The sequence below is a fragment of the Petromyzon marinus genome, chromosome 76, assembly GCF_048934315.1.
Source record: "Petromyzon marinus isolate PM22_M1 ecotype Great Lakes invasive population chromosome 76, UKy_Petmar_22M1.pri1.0, whole genome shotgun sequence".
Classification (NCBI taxonomy): Eukaryota; Metazoa; Chordata; class Hyperoartia; order Petromyzontiformes; family Petromyzontidae; genus Petromyzon; species Petromyzon marinus.
The window spans coordinates 1869582-1892320 of record NC_133742.1 but is presented as its reverse complement, the minus strand read 5'-3'; the positions used below and the strand labels follow the sequence as shown (position 1 = coordinate 1892320).

General features: G+C 50.5%; 2 protein-coding genes across 3 annotated transcripts in view; one reads left to right on the top strand and one right to left on the bottom strand.

Moving 5' to 3' along the window:
- Positions 1–22739, bottom strand: part of LOC116957542 (uncharacterized) — a 305854-nt gene that overhangs the window by 102841 nt on the left and 180274 nt on the right. The gene's annotated exons all lie outside the window — the stretch shown is intronic.
- Positions 271–15905, top strand: LOC116957520 (uncharacterized). Of its 2 annotated transcripts, XM_032979725.2 has the most exons (5): positions 271–2452; positions 7798–7955; positions 11438–11654; positions 13711–13749; positions 14629–15905. In XM_032979725.2, the coding sequence occupies exons 1-5, from the start codon at positions 2425–2427 to the stop codon at positions 14868–14870; spliced, it is 684 nt and encodes a 227-aa protein (XP_032835616.2). In that variant the 5' UTR covers positions 271–2424; the 3' UTR covers positions 14871–15905. The 2 variants fall into 2 exon arrangements, with proteins under 2 accessions (XP_032835616.2, XP_075912598.1); XM_076056483.1 differs by lacking the exons at positions 271–2452; positions 7798–7955 and adding an exon at positions 8981–9709.

The window sequence follows — 22739 nt, the reverse complement described above, 5'->3', positions numbered from 1 at the left end:
TTATAGACTGATCATTTATTTGTCAGTGGGCAAACGTCCAAAATCAGCAGGGGATCAAATACTTGTTTCCCTCACTGTATATGTATGAATGTATATGTATCTATATGAGTATCTATGCATCCATATTAGTAGCTATGCATCATTGTGAGTATGTATATCTGTGTGTATCTACCGCTTGAGATAGAGGAAGGGGGAGTGAAAGGGGGAGAGGTGGGGGGGGAACGGTAATTCCCCACCGAGAAAGAGGAAGGAGAGGCGAGTTTAGTTTTGAGTCACTCGTGGCTCACGACGCAGTGTTTACAAAGCCTATAAAGAGACACACAGAGGCACTCACAGATACACACTCACAGACACACTCACAGATACACACTCACAGACACACAGAGACACTCACAGACACACTCACAGACACACAGAGACACTCACAGACACACTCACAGACACACAGAGACACTCACAGACACACTCACAGAGACACTCACAGACACTCACAGAGACACTCACAGGGACACAGAGACACTCACAGAGACACTCACAGACACACAGAGACACTCACAGACACACTCACAGAGACACAGAGACACTCACAGAGACACTCACAGAGACACTCACAGACACATACACAGAGACACTCACAGACACATACACAGAGACACTCACAGAGACACTCACAGATACATAGAGACATTCACAGATACACACAGACACACTCACAGAGACACACTCACAGAGACACTCACAGACTCACAGAGACACTCACAGAGACACTCACAGAGACACAGACACAGATACACAGAGACACTCACAGATACACACAGACACACTCACACATACGCTAACACACACATACACTGACACACATACACACATACACTAACACACATACACTAACACACACACACACTAACACATACACACACTGACACACACATACACTAACACACACATACACTAACACACACACACTAACACACACTAACACACACACACACTAACACACACTAACACACACTAACACACACACTAACACACACACTAACACACACACTAACACTAACACACACACACTAACACACACACTAACACCCACACACACTAACACACACACACACTAACACACACACTAACACACACACACTAACACACACTAACACACACTAACACACACACACACTAACACACACTAACACACACACACTAACACACACACACTAACACACACACACACTATAACACACACACACTAACACACACACACTAACACACACACACTAACACACACTAACACACACACACTAACACACACACACTAACACACACACTAACATACACACTAACACACACACACTAACACTAACACACACTAACACACACACACTAACATACACACTAACACACACTAACACACACACACACTAACACACACACACACACACTAACACACACACACACTAACACACACTAACACACACACACTAACACACACACACTAACACACACACACACTATAACACACACACACTAACACACACTAACACACACACACTAACACACACACACTAACACACACACTAACATACACACTAACACACACACACTAACACTAACACACACTAACACACACACACTAACATACACACTAACACACACTAACACACACACACACTAACACACACACACACACACACTAACACACACACACACTAACACACACTAACACACACACACTAACACACACACACTAACACACACACACACTATAACACACACACACTAACACACACACACTAACACACACACACACTAACACACACACACACACACACTAACACACACACACTAACACACACACTAACATACACACTAACACACACACACTAACACACACACTAACACACACACACTAACATACACACTAACACACACTAACACACACACACACTAACACACACACACTAACACACACTAACACACACACACTAACACACACTAACACACACACACACTAACACACACACACTAACACACACACACTAACACACACACACTAACACACACACACTAACACACACACACAGAGGCATAGACGGAAGAGAGAGAGAGAGAGAAGTTTAGGAAGACGCCGCAGTGAGACTGAGAGGGGTGTGGGAGCAAGGTGACGAGAGAGGGCAGAGAGAGGGGGACAGAGAGAGAGCCTGAGACCACTGCTGCAGCTGCTGCAGGCGGTGCTGCTGCTGCTGCTGCAGGCGGTGCTGCTGCAGCTGCAGGCGGTGCTGCTGCTGCTGCTGTAGGCGGTGCTGCTGCAGCTGCTGGCGGTGCTGCTGCTGCTGCTGCAGGCGGTGCTGCTGCTGCTGCAGGCGGTGCTGCTGCTGCTGCTGGTGGTGAATGCCGTAGCAGCGCTCCGTGAGCGCCAAGGAGACGACCATGGCGTGGAGAGTGGCGACACTCGCTGGTGAGTGACACCTCGGGGACTGTGCGTGACACGTGTGTGTGTGTGTGACGTGTGTGTGTGACGTGTGTGTGTGTGACGTGTGTGTGACGTGTGTGTGTGACGTGTGTGTTAGTGTGTGTGTGTGTGTTAGTGTGTGTGTGTTAGTGTGTGACGTGTGTGTGTGACGGGTGTGTGTGTGTGGCTACGTAGAAGTTCGTCACACACACACACCCGTCACACACACACACCCGTCACACACACACACCTGTCACACACACACCCATCACACACACGCACACACCCGTCACACACGCACACACCCGTCACACACACACCCATCACACACACCCGTCACACACACGTACACACCCGTCACACACACGTACACACCCGTCACACACACACACACACCCGTCACACACACGCACACACGTGGGAAGGAGTTGGAGGCACTGCCCCTTGAACCGGAGCGTGCCACCAAGAGGTGGTGCCTTACCATCAGCCCCACCAAAACGAAGCGTTGTCTGTCTCTTTATTTTGTGTCATTCCAATACTCCCATCGACTCCTCGCGAGTGACGGAGTAGTTGTGGAGAGAGAGAGTGAGAGAGAGAGTGTGGAGACGTTTCCCTACCTGGGCAGTGTGCTCGGGACCAGCTCCGCTTTGACAGCAGAGAGTCTCACTCCGAATCAACCGAGTGCCATTATCGTTTCAAAGGCTGCGTAACGCTGTTGCTGCTGCTGCTGCTACCTGGTCTGTCGCTCCACACGACACTCTCCGGATCTTCTCGGCCACGGTCATGCCCTGCCTTACTCTTTGGTTCTATTGGGTAAAGTCACCACGTAGGTAAAAAAAATAACAAAAAATCACGACGTTTCGGCCACAACACAAAGCGGCCTTCATCAGGTGAAGGGACGAGACTGTCTGGAGGACAGCGCTGGAGTGGGAGAAGCCACGCTGAGATCACGACCTTTAAGCTGTGTGAGAAGAAAAAGACCACACGCCTTGACAAAGGAATTAGCATAGAATTTAGCATTGAAATGGCTCATTGAAATAGCTAAGTTAAAGTATACGCATCCGCAGAGGCACCCCTTGACAAAGGAATTAGCATCGAATTTAGCATTGAAATGGCTCATTGAAATAGCTAAGTTAAAGTATACACATCCGCAGAGGCACCCCTTGACAAAGGAATTAGCATCGAATTTAGCATTGAAATAGCTGCCCTCCCTTATCTATGCTCGTGAAACGTGGATCCCTCAAGTGGGACATCTGCAACGGTTTGAAAGATTCAATCGGTGATGGGGCAGTTGTGGAGAGAGTGGAGAGTTTCCCATACCTGGGCAGTGTGCTCATGACCGGCTCCGGTTTAACAGCAGAAGTCTCACTCCGAATCAGTCGAGCGGCAATATCTTTTCGTCGGATGCGTAACGCTGTGTGGAAGCTACCTGGTCTGTCGCTCCGCGCTAAGCTTCGGGTCTTCTCGGCCACGGTCATTCCCTCCCTTCTCTACGCTTGCGAAACGTGGACCCCCCTATTGGAACATCTTCGCCGGTTAGAAACATTTAGGCTGGCCCTGCCTACGATCCATCAAGGGATTAACCAGCAGGCTGGATCGTGTGAGGAGCTCACACATCCTTGAAAGATCTGGGCAAGGTCCCATCGGTGAGCTCCTCCGGCAGGCAAGGCTGCGATGGCTGGGTCATGTAGCCCGCATGCCCAGCCACCGCATGCCCAAGCAACTTCTGTTTGGCCGGATCGAGGGGGCTAAACGGGTGCGACACGGGCTATAGACGAGATGGAGCTGATGTGGTACAGGAGGATTTGGAGCTGAGTGGCCTTGCCGATGACTGGTACCAGCGGTGTCAAGATCGGCCTCTGTGGAGGAGGCTCGTGAATGATGCTACTGGGCAGTTGGAGGCAGTCGCCCTCCAACAACAACGGAGGGCGGACGAGCGACGCTCACAACAACGAGCGGAGCGCCGGGCAGATAAAATGCAGCAAGTTGGCACAATAGGGGCTACAGGTGGTGGTGCATCTGCCAGTCATCTCAGTCAGCCAACCCATGGCACCTGCAGGGTCTGTCCCGTGACCTCCCATACGAGAGCCTTCAAGAGTTCGCGTGGTCTCGAGGTGCACCTAGCCTGGCACAAGCGTCGTAGTGACCTCACCGCCACTTCGTGGCGAATGGCGATTGTTGTTGTTGTGTGACACGTGTCTCTGGGTACGGCTGTTCGAGACACAAAGACAAACCGCACGGGGTGGACTGCCACCTTGTGGTGACTCCGTGCAGTCGATCTCCTTCAGTCATCTCGGAGGAGGATCGCAATCCGAAGAGCTACTAAGCTCTTTATCCATAATAGAGGTTTTATTGGGGGTTAGTTCGCGTAAATATGAATGTGTTGTTAAACCCGCCACCACCCGACACAGCCAATTAGTGATTTTATTTGTATTAATTTGCACCAATCTCCGTGACTTTACCGAAAGACCCAAAGAATAGTAAGGGTTTGTCACGTTAACAAGACGTGGACAATTCGTTACCAGTACAGCACTAGCCGGCTGTGTGTGTTGGAGAGTAAACCCACTACAACATTTACTATTATAGTATAGTGTACAGTGTAGTGTATAGTGTAGTGTATAGTGTGTAGTGTAGTGTATAGTGTAGTGTATAGTGTGTAGTGTAGTGTATAGTGTATTGTATCGTGTAGTGTATAGTGTAGTGTTTAGTATAGTGTAATGTATAGTGTATAGTGTAATGTATAGTGTAGTGTATAGTGTAGTGTTTAGTATAGTGTAGTGTATAGTGTAGTGTATAGTGTGTAGTGTAGTGTGTAGTGTATAGTGTAGTGTATAGTGTAGTGTATAGAGTAGTGTATAGTGTAGTGTATAGTGTAGTGTGTAGTGTAGTGTATAGTGTAGTGTAGTGTGTAGTGTAGTGTATAGTGTAGTGTATAGTGTAATGTATAGTGCAGTGTATAGTGTAGTGTATAGTGTAATGTATAGTGTAGTGTATAGTGTAGTTTTAGTATAGTGTAGTGTATAGTGTAGTGTATAGTGTAGTGTATAGTGTAGTTTACTAGTTCAGCACTAACCGGTTGTGTGTGTTGGAGAGTAAACCCACTACAACATTTACTATTCTAGTACCGTAACGTTTCGCCAGTAATTACAACAACAACAACCAGCAGCAGCAGCAGCATCAGGCGGACAGCCCAGAGTTGTGGATAAATCCTCCTCCTCCTCCTGTTTGGTTCTTGAATAGAGAAGCGCTCTGTTCACAGATGTCCAGAACGCCACGACGAGAGACACAGTAGCAGCAGATCTGAAAATTGCGAGATTTTTTTTATTTTAAGGCCCCAAAATCTTGATTTTAAGTGCCCCATAAACAAGTTTAAAAGATTGCGGTTTTCGTTTAATGGAACGTTAAGACGGCAAATAAAATCGAGAGGCATTGTTAAAGATTTCATTGTTTTTGTTTAGATATTTCACCTACTCTGACCCACCCACCAACTCGCCTTCTCCGACCCACCCACCAACTCACCATCTCCGACCCACCCACTAACTCGCCTTCTCTGACCCACCCACCAACTCACCTTCTCTGACCCACCCACTAACTCGCCCGTTCTGACCCACCCACTAACTCACCTTCTCTGACCCACCCACCAACTCACCTTCTCTGACCCACCCACTAACTCGCCCGTTCTGACCCACCCACTAACTCACCTTCTCTGACCCACCCACTAACTCACCTTCTCTGACCCACCCACTAACTCACCTTCTCTGACCCACCCACTAACTCGCCTGCTCCGACCCACCCACTAACTCGCCTTCTCTGACCCACCCACTAACTCACCATCTCTGACCCACCCACCAACTCGCCTGCTCTGACCCACCCACTAACTCACCTGCTCCGACCCACCCACTAACTCACCTTCTCTGACCCACCCACCAACTCACCTTCTCTGACCCACCCACTAACTCACCTTCTCTGACCCACCCACTAACTCACCTTCTCTGACCCACCCACCAACTCACCTTCTCTGACCCACCCACTAACTCACCTTCTCTGACCCACCCACCAACTCACCTTCTCTGACCCACCCACTAACTCACCTTCTCTGACCCACCCACCAACTCGCCTTCTCTGACCCACCCACCAACTCGCCTGCTCTGACCCACCCACTAACTCACCTTCTCTGACCCACCCACCAACTCACCTTCTCTGACCCACCCACTAACTCACCCGCTCTGACCCACCCACTAACTCACCTTCTCTGACCCACCCACTAACTCGGCATCTCTGACCCACCCACTAACTCGCCTTCTCTGACCCACCCACTAACTCACCTTCTCTGACCCACCCACTAACTCACCTTCTCTGACCCACCCACTAACTCGCCTTCTCTGACCCACCCACCAACTCACCATCTCTGACCCACCCACTAACTCACCTGCACTGACCCACCCACCAACTCACCTTCTCTGACCCACCCACCAACTCACCTTCTCTGACCCACCCACCAACTCACCTTCTCTGACCCACCCACTAACTCACCTTCTCTAACCCACCCACTAACTCACCTTCTCTGACCCACCCACCAACTCACCTACTCTGACCCACCCACCAACTCGCCTGCTCTGACCCACCCACTAACTCACCCGCTCTGACCCACCCACTAACTCACCTTCTCTGACCCACCCACCAACTCACCTTCTCTGACCCACCCACTAACTCACCCGCTCTGACCCACCCACTAACTCACCTTCTCTGACCCACCCACCAACTCACCTTCTCTGACCCACCCACTAACTCACCCGCTCTGACCCACCCACTAACTCACCTTCTCTGACCCACCCACCAACTCACCTTCTCTGACCCACCCACTAACTCACCTTCTCTGACCCACCCACTAACTCACCTTCTCTGACCCACCCACCAACTCACCTTCTCTGACCCACCCACCAACTCACCTTCTCTGACCCACCCACCAACTCGCCTTCTCTGACCCACCCACTAACTCACCCGCTCTGACCCACCCACTAACTCACCCGCTCCGACCCACCCACCAACTCACCTTCTCCGACCCACCCACTAACTCACCTGCTCTGACCCACCCACCAACTCGCCTTCTCTGACCCACCCACTAACTCACCTTCTCCGACCCACCCACTAACTCACCTTCTCTGACCCACCCACTAACTCACCTTCTCCGACCCACCCACTAACTCACCTTCTCTGACCCACCCACTAACTCGCCTTCTCCGACCCACCCACCAACTCACCCGCTCACTCATTCATCAAACTCACCCCTCAGCTCTCTTGGCCTCGCTCAGCCGGGCCAGCTTGACCCTGTTGATCGCGCGTCTTCCCAGTGCTCGCTCTGCAGGTCTCTGCCGTCCTCGCTGACATTCAAGACGTCGGGGGCCCCTTGCTATCGTTTGTGCGCCTGCCCTGCCACTTTGACCGAACCGAGGACGTCGACGCGATCACCGTGCAGTGGAAATTCCTTAAAGGTGGCGACGAATTCCCGGTAAAAGCAACAGCAGCAGCAACAGCAGCAACAGCAGGAGGCGGTGGGCTCGATCCCGACCCTGACGCTTCTTGTATATTTGGAGTTTGCGTGTCTCTCTCTCTCTCCATTGTTTTTCCCCCTCCACTTTGCAGAATTGACATCCGTCTTGCATGCATGTTGAACTTATGCCGCCATCGTACGTAGCCAACCGTGCTCATCATTGAGATGATGTGACCGCTGCTCTAAATTTCCACGCGACAGGCTACCTCGTTGAGCTATCGATTGTTGCCAGGTCGCTTACTGATGAAGGGTTACATAGACCTGTGGGCCTCCCCCCGCGGTGAAATCAAACGCACAGCAATGTTTCAGGAGCATGCTGGGGGTTAGGTGAGGTCGGGGTTCGCCTATAAGAGTGTCTCTAAATCTTGATTTGAGGTTTTCGTGACTGCAGGAATCCATAACTCTTTGGTTCGTTCGGTAAAGTCATCACGTAGTAGGTAGAAATAAAATAAGTAATAGATCACGAAGTTTCGATCGCGACACAAGCAATCGTCATCAGGCAGAAAGACGCAACAGCAGAACTGCCGAACAAGAAAGGGCTGAAGTTTTGATTGAAAGCTGGTCGTGACTGCAGGGATTCATATTCTTGGTTCTTTCGGTAAAGTCACCACCACGTAGAAGGGAAACAATAAAAATATAAAACAATGAAATTCTCACGACGTCCGACACAAGCAAACATCATCAGGTGTGAAAAACCACAGCAAGAAAATTTGAAAAAAGTCAAAATTTGAAAGAAAAAAAGTCAAAATTTCTGGCTGCGGTCTTCACACCTGATGACGTTTGCTTGTAGTAACAGGTTTTTACCCTTTTAACTGGCACAAAAAAAACTGACATCATGTTTGCAATAACCACAACACAAGCAGTCAAAATGCAAACAAGCATTTGACTGCTTGTGTTGTGGTTATTGCAAACATGATGCCTTGAATAAAGGTGTCAGTTTTTGTGCCAGTTAAAAGGGTAAACCCTATCGCTATATCTTGTTACTGACAAAGGAGGTCTCATAATGACGATTGCTTGGTGTTGCAGTCGAAACGTCGTGAGAATTTTATTACTTTATATTTTTATTTTACTGGTGGGAACGAAGTTGTAAACTGAGTGTACCAGCCCACAATAGATTAATGTGTCCGTCCGTCCGTCCCCTTTCAATACTTTAACGAAGTGAAATCTCGTGCTGTTGGGTGTAAAATCAGCAATAGCCAGCGCAGAGACTTGATATGTCTTATTGCACCCAACATTTGGAAGTCACATTATCTCATTTGCGAACTTCTACCAGCCCACCCTGCAGGGACCTGTTTTTCTTGTTCCCCTTCTACGTGGTGGCGGTGGTGGTGGTGACTTTACCGAAAGAGCCCAGAGCAAGACAGGGCTGCCGCAACACGAGGCTTTATAGACAGAGGCTTGAGGTGGGCGTCACCCAAGGGGGCAAGTGGGCGGGGTCAGACACGGAAGGGAGGTCCCGTCGCCGCACGCACGCACAGCAGCTGCGTCGAAGGAGGATTGGCTTGCTCGTGCAGGCGAGCACAATGGGTGAACGAGCTTCGTCGCCGCGCGTACAACAGCCTGCGTGAATGGGAGAGACGTGGAGCCTATTGAACAGCGGGAGCTGCCGCTACGTCGAGGCAGCGAGGCTGGCGTGGTTCCGTGTCGGAGGAGGAGCGGGCAGAGCCTCACCTCGTGGGCAACGCAAGCTGCCGTGTTGGCTGCCGCAAAGAGTGAGAGGCCGGCACCACAGTCAGTTAAGACTGTAGCTGGTTAATGACGTCCGTTCCAATGAATTGCTCAGTTTGGGCCCATCTTCTCCGTTGAAGTTGTCTCTGTGTTTGCGTATCTCGATGGCTTCATGGACAAATCTTTCATGGTAGCCCGAAGGTTTGCAGAGTACCTTGGTCTCTGAAAAGAGCAATATCGCGTGAACCGAATAGGAATGTGCACAGCTGGCAATCAACGCTTTGTGCAATTGGCAGGAGGATTTCTCCACAACTCTGGGCTGTCGCCTGGTGGTGATGCTGCTGCTGGTTGTTGTTGTTGTAATTACCGGCGAGACGTCAGGGTACTTGAACTGTAAATGTTGTAGTGGGTTCACGCTCCAACACACAACTGCCGAGTGCTGAACTAGTAAACTACACTATACACTACACACTACACTATACACTACACTACTATACACTACACTACTATACACTACTATACACTACACTATACACTACACTACTATACACTACACTACTATACACTACACTATACACTACACTATACACTACACTATACACTACACTACTATACACTACACTATACACTACTATACACTACACAATACACTACACTATACACTACACTATACACTACACTGTACACTACACTATACACTACACTATACACTACACTATACACTACACTACTATACACTACACTATACACTACACTACTATACACTACACTATACACTACACTATAATAGTAAATGTCGTAGTGGGTTTACGCTCCAACACACAACTGCCGAGTGCTGAACTAGTAAACTACACTATACACTACACTATACACTACACTATACATTACACTACTATACACTACACTATACACTACACAATACACTACACTATACAATACACTATACACTACACTAAACACTACACTATACACTACACACTACACTACACACTACAATATACACTACACTATACACTACACTACACACTACACTATACACTACACAATACACTACACTATACAATACTCTATACACTACACTACACACTACACACTACACTATACACTACACACTACACTACACACTACACTATACACTACACTATACACTACACTATACACTACACTATACACTACACTATACACTACACTATACACTACACTATACACTACACTATACACTACACACTACACTACACTATACACTACACTACTATACACTACACTATACACTACACTATACAATACACTATACACTACACACTACACTACACACTACACTACACACTACACTATACACTACACTACTATACACTACACTATACACTACACTATACACTACACTATACACTACTATACACTACACTATACACTACACTATACACTATACACTACACTGTACACTACACTATACACTATACTATAATAGTAAATGTCGTAGTGGGTTTATGCTCCAACACACAACTGCCGAGTGCTGAACTAGTTTCGTTTACGTGACAAACCTTACTAATTGGCCGTGTTGGCTAGTGGCGGCTTGAACGACGCATTTACATTGACGCAAATCGAACCCAAAAAAAACCCCCTCCATTATGGATATTGTTGGTCGCGAAAGCCGACTGCGGGGTTGTTAAACTGGCAGCAAGTGGCTCACACAACCGAGTCGTGGATTCTCAATGTCCTCTAAGTGTCGTCGTCCCCGTCACCTTCCCCCATTGTCGATCTGATGTTGAAAGATCCTCTACTATTGCGACGTGCTGAAGCGCAAAACGGAGCGCGTGATTTGGGAAGGCGATCTGCGAGAGGGAGACGCGGGCATCGGGCTCCTCGACGCGAGCCGTGACGATGAAGGATTGTACTCCTGTGAAGTCGTTAACATAGCGGAGAACAAACAGCAAAAGACCACCGTTCGCCTGACCATCCGTGAGCCGGGCAGCAGCGGCGAGCAATCAGGTAACAAAATACAAAAAAGACTACCGAGGGTCAAGTTTGAAAGATTTCCCGGGAGGTGTTTTGAATGTAAAATGATTCATATTTTAGAGCGTAGACTATAACTTGCATGGTAAATGTATTTAATGTAGTATACAATGTACTGTATCCGTGTAAAGTATGGAGAGTAGAGGGAGACACGAGGGAGACGAGAAAGAGATGAGACAGAGACGAGAGGGAGACAAGAGAGAGACAAGAGAGAGACAAGAGAGAGACAAGAGGGAGACAAGAGAGAGACAAGAGGGAGACAAGAGAGAGACAAGAGAGAGACAAGAGAGACAAGAGAGATACAAGAGAGAGACAATAGGGAGACAAGAGAGAGACAAGAGGGAGACAAGAGAGAGACAAGAGTGAGACAAGAGAGAGTTAAGAGAGAGACAAGAGGGAGACAAGAGAGAGACAAGAGTGAGACAAGAGAGAGACAAGAGGGAGACAAGAGAGAGACAAGAGAGAGACAAGAGAGAGACAAGAGTGAGACAAGAGAGAGACAAGAGAGAGACAAGAGGGAGACAAGAGAGAGACAAGAGAGAGACAAGAGAGAGACAAGAGGGAGACAAGAGAGAGAGACAAGAGAGAGACAAGAGAGAGACAATAGGGAGACAAGAGAGAGACAAGAGAGAGAGAGACAAGAGGGAGACAATAGGGGGACAAGAGAGAGACAAGAGGGAGACAAGAGAGAGACAAGAGAGAGACAATAGGGAGACAAGAGAGAGACAAGAGGGAGACAAGAGAGAGACAAGAGAGAGACAAGAGAGAGACAAGAGGGAGACAAGAGAGAGACAAGAGGGAGACAAGAGAGAGACAAGAGAGAGACAAGAGAGAGACAAGAGGGAGACAAGAGTGAGACAATAGGGAGACAAGAGAGAGACAAGAGAGAGACAAGAGAGAGACAAGAGGGAGACAAGAGAGAGACAAGAGGGAGACAAGAGAGAGACAAGAGAGAGACAAGAGAGACAAGAGGGAGACAAGAGAGAGACAAGAGAGATACAAGAGACAAGAGAGAGACAAGAGAGAGAGAGACAAGAGAGAGACAAGAGAGAGTTAAGAGAGAGACAAGAGGGAGACAAGAGAGAGACAAGAGAGAGATAAGAGAGAGACGAGAGAGAGACAAGATAGAGACAAGAGAGAGACAAGAGAGAGACAAGAGACAAGAGAGAGACAAGAGAGAGACAAGAGAGAGACAAGAAAGAGACAAGAGAGAGAGACAAGAGAGAGACAAGAGAGAGACAATAGGGAGACAAGAGAGAGACAAGAGAGAGAGAGACAAGAGGGAGACAATAGGGGGACAAGAGAGAGACAAGAGGGAGACAAGAGAGAGACAAGAGAGAGACAATAGGGAGACAAGAGAGAGACAAGAGGGAGACAAGAGAGAGACAAGAGAGAGACAAGAGGGAGACAAGAGAGAGAGACGAGAGAGAGACAAGAGAGAGACAAGAGAGAGAGAGACAAGAGGGAGACAATAGGGGGACAAGAGAGAGACAAGAGGGAGACAAGAGAGAGACAAGAGAGAGACAAGAGAGAGACAAGAGAGAGAGACAAGAGGGAGACAAGAGAGAGAGAGACAAGAGAGAGACAAGAGAGAGACAATAGGGAGACAAGAGAGAGACAAGAGAGAGAGAGACAAGAGGGAGACAATAGGGGGACAAGAGAGAGAGACAAGAGGGAGACAAGAGAGAGACAAGAGAGAGACAATAGGGAGACAAGAGAGAGACAAGAGGGAGACAAGAGAGATAAGAGAGAGACAAGAGAGAGACGAGAGAGAGACGAGAGAGAGACAAGAGAGAGACAAGAGAGAGACAAGAGAGAGACACAGCACGGGAATCTCGATGGTGGTTTCTCATTGGTGTTGATGCACCGTGAACAACAACAACAACAACACCGCCTCGCGCCGCTTTGTAACCCTTCGTCACTGTGAGTCATTTGACGCTTCCAGATTGATGCTCTTTGAGCCCTCCCCCCGTTGAGAGTGGCACGCAGCCTCCCCTCCGCTGCTCACGTTTCGCGTTTTTGTTGTTCGCAGATCCGCCGGCCGCCCCTGCAAACCAAAGATCAGAAGCAGGTAAACTTCGATGGAAAGGTGGCACCCTCTGTCTGTCTGTGTGTGTCTGTGTGTCTCAGGCACTGCGGGGAGCGGTGGTGCAGCGGTCAGAGTATTTATGTTGAGCTTCTTCCGCACGACAGCCAACCGCGCTAACCTGCGGTTCGGCGGCGGGGGGTAAGGACTAACAATCTGAACACAAAAAGGCAGTTCTCCAGAGGCGGAGCTCCAGTCCAGATGATGATTTAAAGGTGCGGACATCGCTCCCAGCGGTGCTTCCTGCTTCCTAGCACCGCTGGGAAGAGGCGTCCCAGACCGGCGTGAGAGCGGGCGACCCCGCAGAGGTCAAAGCAGGGCCACTCGCACCACTTTCTCGCTCGTGCGTGACCCTGCGTGTGACCCTGCGTGTGACCCTGCGTGACCGTGCGTGCGCGTGCGTGACCCTGCGTGACCCTGCGTGACCGTGCGTGCGCGTGCGTGACCCTACGTGACCCTGCGTGACCCTGCATGACCCTGCGCGTGACCCTACGTGACCCTGCGTGACCCTGCGTGCGCGTGCGTGACCCTGCGTGACCCTACGTGACCCTGCGTGTGACCCTGCGTGACCCTGCGTGACCCTGCGTGACCATGCGTGACCCTGCGTGTGACCCTGCGTGACCGTGCGTGACCCTACGTGACCCTGCGTGACCCTGCGTGACCCTGCGTGCGCGTGCGTGAGACCCTGCGTGACCCTGCGTGTGACCCTACGTGACCCTACGTGACCCTGCGTGACCGTGCGTGATCCTGCGTGTGACTCTACGTGACCCTACGTGTGACCCTGCGTGTGACCCTGCGTGTGACCCTGCGTGTGACCCTGCGCGTGACCCTGCGTGACCCTGCCTCGTGTTCCGCGTCTCGCAGAGGCGAAGAGCGGAACGAACGTCGCGGCGATCATCGCCGCGACGTCGCTCTGCGTGATCCTCGTCGTCGGCAGCCTGGTCTACGTCAAGTGGAAGACCAACGGGACGAGGGCCATGGTGACGGCCTACAAGGCCGTGGAGCCGGGCCGCCAGGGCCAGGGTGGTGGCAGGCCGCTCGTGACCATCACCGTCACCGACGGGAGCTTCGGCGGCTCCCAGGTAAAGCAGGTCTCCGTTGTGTAGCGCTTCTCAGCACGGCGGTGACGGCGAGACAATTCGGTGAACGAACAACCCCCCGCCACCTTCCGGAGATGGTGCCTGAGGAAGACGTCGGCTTCGTTAGCCCTTTGCAGCAGTGATGGAGGAGGAGGTGGTCGCGGTATAAGATGTTCAAACATCAACTAGACACCGAGTGTATTGCAATTGAAGTCCGCCTTAACCACACAAACATGCTCGTGGTGGAATATGCAACCTCGATCGCTATCTCCTATCACTACCCTTATCAATACCCCAGGTTCCATCACTACCCCAACCCCTATCACTATCTCCTATCACTACCCTTATCAATACCCCAGGTCCCATCACTACCCCTACCCCTATCACTATCTCCAATCACTACCCTTATCAATACCCCAGGTCCCATCACTACCCCTACCCCTATCACTACCCCTATTGCTACCCCTATCACTATCTCCAATCACTACCCTTATCAATACCCCAGGTCCCATCACTACCCCTACCCCTATCACTATCTCCTATTGCTACCCCTATCACTATCTCCTATCACTACCCCCTATTGCTACCCCTATCACTATCTCCTATCACTACCCTTATCAATACCCCAGGTCCCATCACTACCCCAACCCCTATCAATACCCTATTTGCTACCCCTATCACTATCTCCAATCACTACCCTTATCAATACCCCAGGTCCCATCACTACCCCTACCCCATCACCACAACCCCGCTACTCTTTATTTTAACCAGAGGGAGGGTAACTATAGGAATCAGGGTTTAAATGTCTTCTCTGATAACACAGTGGAATCAGCGGTAGACTGACTATAGTAGGGGCTTATAGGAATACGGGTTTATATATCTGCTCTGATAGCACGTGAGTGAGTATTGTTCCTGTTGTTTGATAATTTTTTCATTGATTTCATATATTTCTTTTAAATGATTTTGATAAACAATAGAGAAGATATCCGCGTGTAATCATGTAGGCGAATCGTTAGCTCTTACTGTGGAATGTATGATTAATAAACATAATCAGATCCTGTGCATCTCCTTCGCATGTCTGTTTCTACACATGACAAACATTCAAGTATTTTATTTACCCATCCCATCAGCCGCCACAGTCAGATTTCATCAGCACCAAGTCAGTACGCAGCGTAAGTATTGAGTGGTTTTCAGTGCACAGTGCCCAGTTCTATCTCCTGTCGTGGCACCCAGTGTCCCTGCTCTCTGGCTGTGGGGGAACCTGTAGGGCCCTGTGTGTAGGGCCCTGTGTGTAGGGCCCTGTGTGACCATGTGTGTAGGGCCCTGTGTGTAGGGCCCTGTGTGTGTAGGGCCCTGTGTGTAGGGCCCGTGTGTAGGGCCCTGTGTGTAGGGCCCTGTGTGTAGGGCCCTGTGTGACCATGTGTGTAGGGCCCTGTGTGTGTGACCTTGTGTGTGTGACCCTGTGTGTAGGGCCCTGTGTGTGTGACCCTGTGTGTAGGGCCCTGTGTGTAGGGCCCTGTGTGTAGGGCCCTGTGTGTAGGGCCCTGTGCGTGTGACCCTGTGTGTAGGGCCCTGTGTGTAGGGCTTTGTGTATAGGGCCCTGTGTGTAGGGCCCTGTGTGTGTGACCCTGTGTGTAGGGCCCTGTGCGTGTGACCCTGTGTGTAGGGCCCTGTGTGTGGGGCCCTGTATGTGTGACCCTGTGTGTAGGGCCCTGTGTGTGTGACCCTGTGGAGCCCTGTGTGTGTGACCCTGTGTGACCATGTGTGTAGGGCCCTGTGTGTGACCCTGTGTGTAGGGCCCTGTGTGTAGGGCCCTGTGTGTGTGACCCTGTGTGTAGGGCCCTGTGTGTGTGACCCTGTGTGTGTGACCCTGTGTGTGTCACCCTGTGTGTGCGACCCTGTGTGTGTGACCCTGTGTGTGTGACCCTGTGTGTAGGGCCCTGTGTGTAGGGCCCTGTGTGTGTAGGGCCCTGTGTGTAGGGCCCTGTGTGTGTGACCCTGTGTGTAGGGCCCTGTGTGTGGGGCCCTGTGTGTAGGGCCCTGTGTGTAGGGCCCTGTGTGTAGGGCCCTGTGTGTGTGACCCTGTGTGTAGGGCCCTGTGTGTGTGGCCCTGTGTGTGTGACCCTGTGTGTAGGGCCCTGTGTGTAGGGCCTGTGTGTAGGGCCCTGTGTGACCCTGTGTGTGACCCTGTGTGTAGGGCCCTGTGTGTGGGGCCCTGTGTGTAGGGCCCTGTGTGTAGGGCCCTGTGTGTGGGGCCCTGTGTGTAGGGCCCTGTGTGTAGGGCCCTGTGTGTGTGACCCTGTGTGTAGGGCCCTGTGTGTGTAGGGCCTTGTGTGTAGGGCCCTGTGTGTGTGACCCTGTGTGTAGGGCCCTGTGTGTAGGGCCCTGTGTGTAGGGCCCTGTGTGTAGGGCCCTGTGTGTGTGGCCCTGTGTGTGTGGCCCTGTGTGTGATGCTGTGGGGCCCAGTGGACCTGTGTGTGGCCTTATGTGGCCCTGTGTGTGCAGCCCTGCGTGGGGCCCTGCGTGTGGCCCTGCGTGGGGCCCTGTATGTGATACTGTGGGGCCCAGTGGACCTGTGTGTGGCCCTGTGTGTGGCCCTGTGTGTAGCCCTGCGTGGGGCCCTGTGTGTGGCCTTGTGGGGCCCTGTGTGTGTGGCCCTGTGGGAACCTGTGCGGGGCTCTGTGTAACTCTGTGGGACCGCGGGGTCACGTGAGGCCCTGTGTGGCCCTGTGGAGCCCTGTGTATGGCCCTCTCTCCCTTTCTCTCGGCCCAATCAGCGGAGAGCTTCGCCAGCCTTCCCTCTCCCGCCCGCCATTGTACGAGCTCCTCGTGTTGGTAGAATGTCATCGTCGTGTTACAGAGCTAAAGTTATTTTACAACGGGGGGGGGGTCCGGGGGGGGGTCCGGGGGGGGTCCCAATATACGCCGGGGTTAGGAACCGGAAAGTTGCGACGTGTAACGAAACGACGTACAAACGGGGAACTCCCCCCGCCTAGGAATACTCATCATCATGTGCATGCTCCCCAGGGCATAGCAGTCCCCCACAAGCCGCCACCAGGCAATCCTATTCCGCGCTAGCCGCCACGCTGAATGCAAGCCCGCAGGCCGCGGTGTCGATGATCGGCCTCAATCGTGCGCCGGTGGGGCACCTCGAGTCTCTGGCGCGATCTGTTCATGCGTCCGCCTGAGGGACGTGTCCGAAGAGCCCCAAAGTTCCCAGACTCTTGACACTTTCATGCACTGCCGGGCATCCTGTGCCAAGGCGGACCTCAGTATTTGGCGATGTTCACTGAATTAGGAATACTACTGCGTGATAATGGGAGGGGGGGGGGTGGTGTAAATATTGTCTATGCGACAAAAAGCGGGGCAGTTCCATAAGAAACGAGGTAGGGATAGGGGCTGTAACTTAGGGAAATATGTTGTATTCTTTGGGTCTTCCGGTAATGTCACGGAGATAGGTTGAAAGAAAATAAAAAAACTACGACGTTTCGATCACAACACAAGCGATTGTCATCAGGAGGAAAAAAGCAGTGTTGTTTCATACCTAGCAAACCAAAATACTGTACGCACTTTACATGTGTCATAAAACCAGGTCGTGTACATGTCCAGTACACATACTATATTGTACTACCCATAATGTACATATTTACAACCAATTCTGAGTTCAAGAACCTTTAAACGGAATTTGATACTGAACACAATCTTAAACAGCGCTTTGAAAATGTTTTACCCGAACCTATCATTTTTATTACCTTACCTTGAGGAGTTGGATGAGTTGTGCTCGATTGGAGGTGGTGTCGCCACTGGCTGACACTCCCTGTTCGTTTACGTTCTCGAAGCAATACCGTGCCCGAAAGCTGTGCAACCATCCACGGGTGGGCCTTCAATGATTGATCTTGTGCTGCTTCTTCCTCTCCCAACTGGTTATTCAAGTCGTCATACAAGCCTCGGGGGCCTTCTCCTGAACGAAGGGCCAAATACGCGCTCAGGTTTCACGCATTACACACACGAAGTGCTTGGCCCCCCCCAATGAATCAGGATACCTTGCCGATCGCGTCAAGGATCATGAACCATCATCGCGTGGACCCCGGGCATGCTCAAAGCTGTCGGCGGCTTTTGGCAAACCATCGAACAAAGACGGCGGTCGCCGCAACGCACGGCGCTTTCTCTCCCGGGACCTCAAGTGGGAACTGAACATCAGCTCCCTCGCCAAGAGAGCTCCACAGAGGATGTACTCCCTACGGCAGCTGAAGAAATTCAACCTGCCAAAGACAATGATGGTGCAATTCTATACAGCGATCATTGAATCCATCCTCACCTCCTCCATAACCGTCTGGTACACTGCTGCCACTGCCAAGGACAAGAGCAGACTGCAGCGTATGATCCACACTGCTGAGAAGGTAATTGCCTGCAATCTACCAACCCTCGAGGACCTGCACACCACGAGGAAAATGAGGCGAGCGAGGAAGATTGTGGCCGATTCCTCCCACTCTAGACACTTCTCTGTTCCAGCTACTCCCCTCCGGCAGAAGGCTGCGGTCCATCGGGACCAAATCCTCACGCCACAGAAACAGTTTCTTCCCATCTGCTGCTGGCCTCTTCAACAAGGCCAAAGGCTTACACTGACTTTAACATTTTATCTACGAAATTACACCTTGCCAATATTAACTATGTTACCTTATTTGTATTTTTTATTGTATCTTATAGCTATTTTATATTCGATATTTATTAAATTTTATATACTTTAGCCCCTTGGTGTTAGTTAGACTTTGAACCCTTATTATAGTAAGACTTGTTTACCACTTATTTAAGATTTTAGATTCCTATATGTTGAATGTATGCACCATCCTGCCAAAGTAAATTCCGTGGCTGTGTGAACTTTCATGGCGAATAAAACCCTTTCTGATTCCGATTCAGATGCGCTTCTGTGGCCGTCTGGAACGCTCTTCCTTCCGATGTTTGGAAGCCACTGGAGCTATGCTCTTCAGGACTGCTTTTTGTGATCAGTTTTGTTATGCTTGCCCCGCAACTCTGATTGGCATGGTTGGCTACTACCGTGCGAAAGAAGTTCAACATACATACATACATACGATTACACACTACACTACTATACACTACACCACTATACACTACACCACTATACACTACACCACTATACACTACACCACTATACACTACACCACTATACACTACACCACTATACACTACACCACTATACACTACTATACACTACATTACTATACACTACACTACTATACACTACACTATTCACTACACTACTACACACCACACGACTATACCACAAGTTCAACACACATACGTACATCGACTACCACGCAGGTGTTACTGAGACCATGCGAAACGTTTGGGTGCTGCTGATGCAGAAGGCACGGAGCCCACTGATGTGTTCCTCCTGTTAGCCCCATTCTCTCAAGTCCTAGGAACGCATCCCTATCACTCCCATTGGCATGTCTACCTCTGGTCACGACATTTCTACCAACGAAGGGATATCATGGCACCCACCTAAACTGAACTCTGTTTTATTCTACCAGCTAAAGGCCCTACTGAGCTATGTAGCTGTTTCTTTAAGAAGCGACCTGCAGGCTATCACAGAAGAGAGCTCAACGAAGTGGCTTATCATCATCACGTGAAGATGTACGGCAGACCAAAAACTCTAAAACTCGTGACGATTACTGAATGTGGAGGGTAAAACGCGAAGGACCTGGAGAAAGAAATCCACGCGACCACGGGGAGAGACGCAGACGCGGACCAGGTGAGGTAGTTAACATCTCCTAGACACCGTGATGATGATAGCCACAGACTCCAAATATACAACAGGCGTTTAGGTCGGGATAACATCCACGCAGTTCTGTATACCCGGTGAGGTAGTTAACATCTCCTAGACACCGTGATGATGATAGCCACAGACTCCAAATATACAACAGGCGTTTAGGTCGGGATAACATCCACGCAGTTCTGTATACCAGGTGAGGTAGTTAACATCTCCTAGACACCGTGATGATGATAGCCAGACTCCAAATATACAGGAGGCGGCAGGGTCAGACCCACGACCTCGTGCACAGCAGGCGATGGAGTTAACATCTCTGTGACGAGGTGAAAGCTGGGGATCACGCCCCTGGGTTCCCTCTGGTGTCAGCGATAGCTGGTGGGACCGCTTTTAGGAGAATGGGTGTGGGGAAGCCAAATGATGCTAATTTAGCAGCTATAAAGGGGATGGAAGGCAAACGCAAGAGCCACCAGGAACCAGCAATAAGCCACCAGCAAGACGGCCGGATCCACTGCTGGACTGTGGAGGAACCGCATCGAGTGGTGAAAGACGGCCGAGTGCAGGAACCACATCGAGTGGTGAAAGACGGCCGGGTCCACTGCTGGACTGTGGAGGAACCACACCGAGTGGGGAAAGAGGGCCTGGTCCTCTACTAGGGAGTGGAGGAACCACATCGTGTGGTGAAAGACGGCCTGGTCCACTGCTGGACTGTGGAGGAACCACATCGAGTGGGGTAAGAGGGCCTGGTCCACTACTAGGGAGTGGAGGAACCACATCGAGTGGGGAAAGACGGCCTGCTCCTCTACTAGGGAGTGGAGGAACCACATCGAGTGGGGAAAGACGGCCTGGTCCACTGCTGGGGAGTGGAGGCACCACAACCGGGGCTGCCATAGCCTCAAGCAGCCCAGCCCGAGAAGCTGCGAGTGCTGCACCTGGACACCAGGTGTGCCGAGGGGTGTGGGTCCAGGGTGTGGGCCGCGCCCCGAGCCACGGGGAGGGCTCTCTCCACTGTTGGAGTGTGCGGCGAGACCACTTCAAGAGCTGGGCGTAGCAGCGTCGCCCGTTGGTTTGAGTGCGGGGAGTCGCCACGCCGAGAACGACTCAGCAGCAAGGGCGGCCTCGTGTTCAGCTTCCACGGATAGGGCAACTATTACGATTCGTTTCAATGTCCTCGCCACCGCAGCGCCCCTGCGTCTCGCTTCGTGAACCCAGGTACACCGGTAATGTTAATCGACACATTAATTCGATCATAATTCTAGATTTGAAGCTTCCGCGACTGCAAGGATTCATACTGTTTTTTCGGTAAAGTCACGTAGGTAAAAATAAAATAAAACTAAATTAAATCCACAAAGCATCCATTGTGAGATACAGCGAATTTTGCTGTCTGTTCCACCTGAAGACGGAAGCTTGTGTTGCCTCCGAAACGTCGTTTTTTAATTTAGTTTTTTTTAAATTTGACCTACGTGACTTTACCGAAAAAACCAAGGAGTATCGATCATCATTTTTAAAAATTGCCGCCGTGAGCGGCAGACGTGCAATATCATGGGGCCTTCTTTCCAGTGTCAAAATATGAGAAGTAAGAATATGTTTTACCCTTTGGAAGCGAATGCTCCCAAACAGGAATTGTCTTTGCACTTTGTCGTTCTCTGCTCTGACACTTGCCATGCTAGATTTAAAGCTTTCGTGACTGCTAGGATCCATACTCTTTGGTTCTATTGGGTAAAGTAACGTAGGTAAAAAATAAAATAACAAAAAAAATCACGACGTTTCGGTCACAACACAAGCGGCCTTCGTCAGGTGAAGGGACGAGACTGTCTGGAGGACAGCGCTGGAGTGAAATCTGAGTCTGAGCGAGGCTTTTTCACTCCGGCGCTGTCCTCGAGTCAGTCTCGTCCCTTCACCTGATGAAGGCCGCTTGTGTTGTGGCCGAAACGTCGTGATTTTGTTATTTTATTTTTTACCTACGTGACTTTACCCAATAGAACCAAAGAGTACTTGCCATGCTGTCTGGTGGACGGCAATCCGTCCTTAAAGCCAATGCAAATATTATCAGAGCATGTTTGCGTGCTCGGCACAAGTACGTGTGGTTCACGCAGTACTTGACTCCT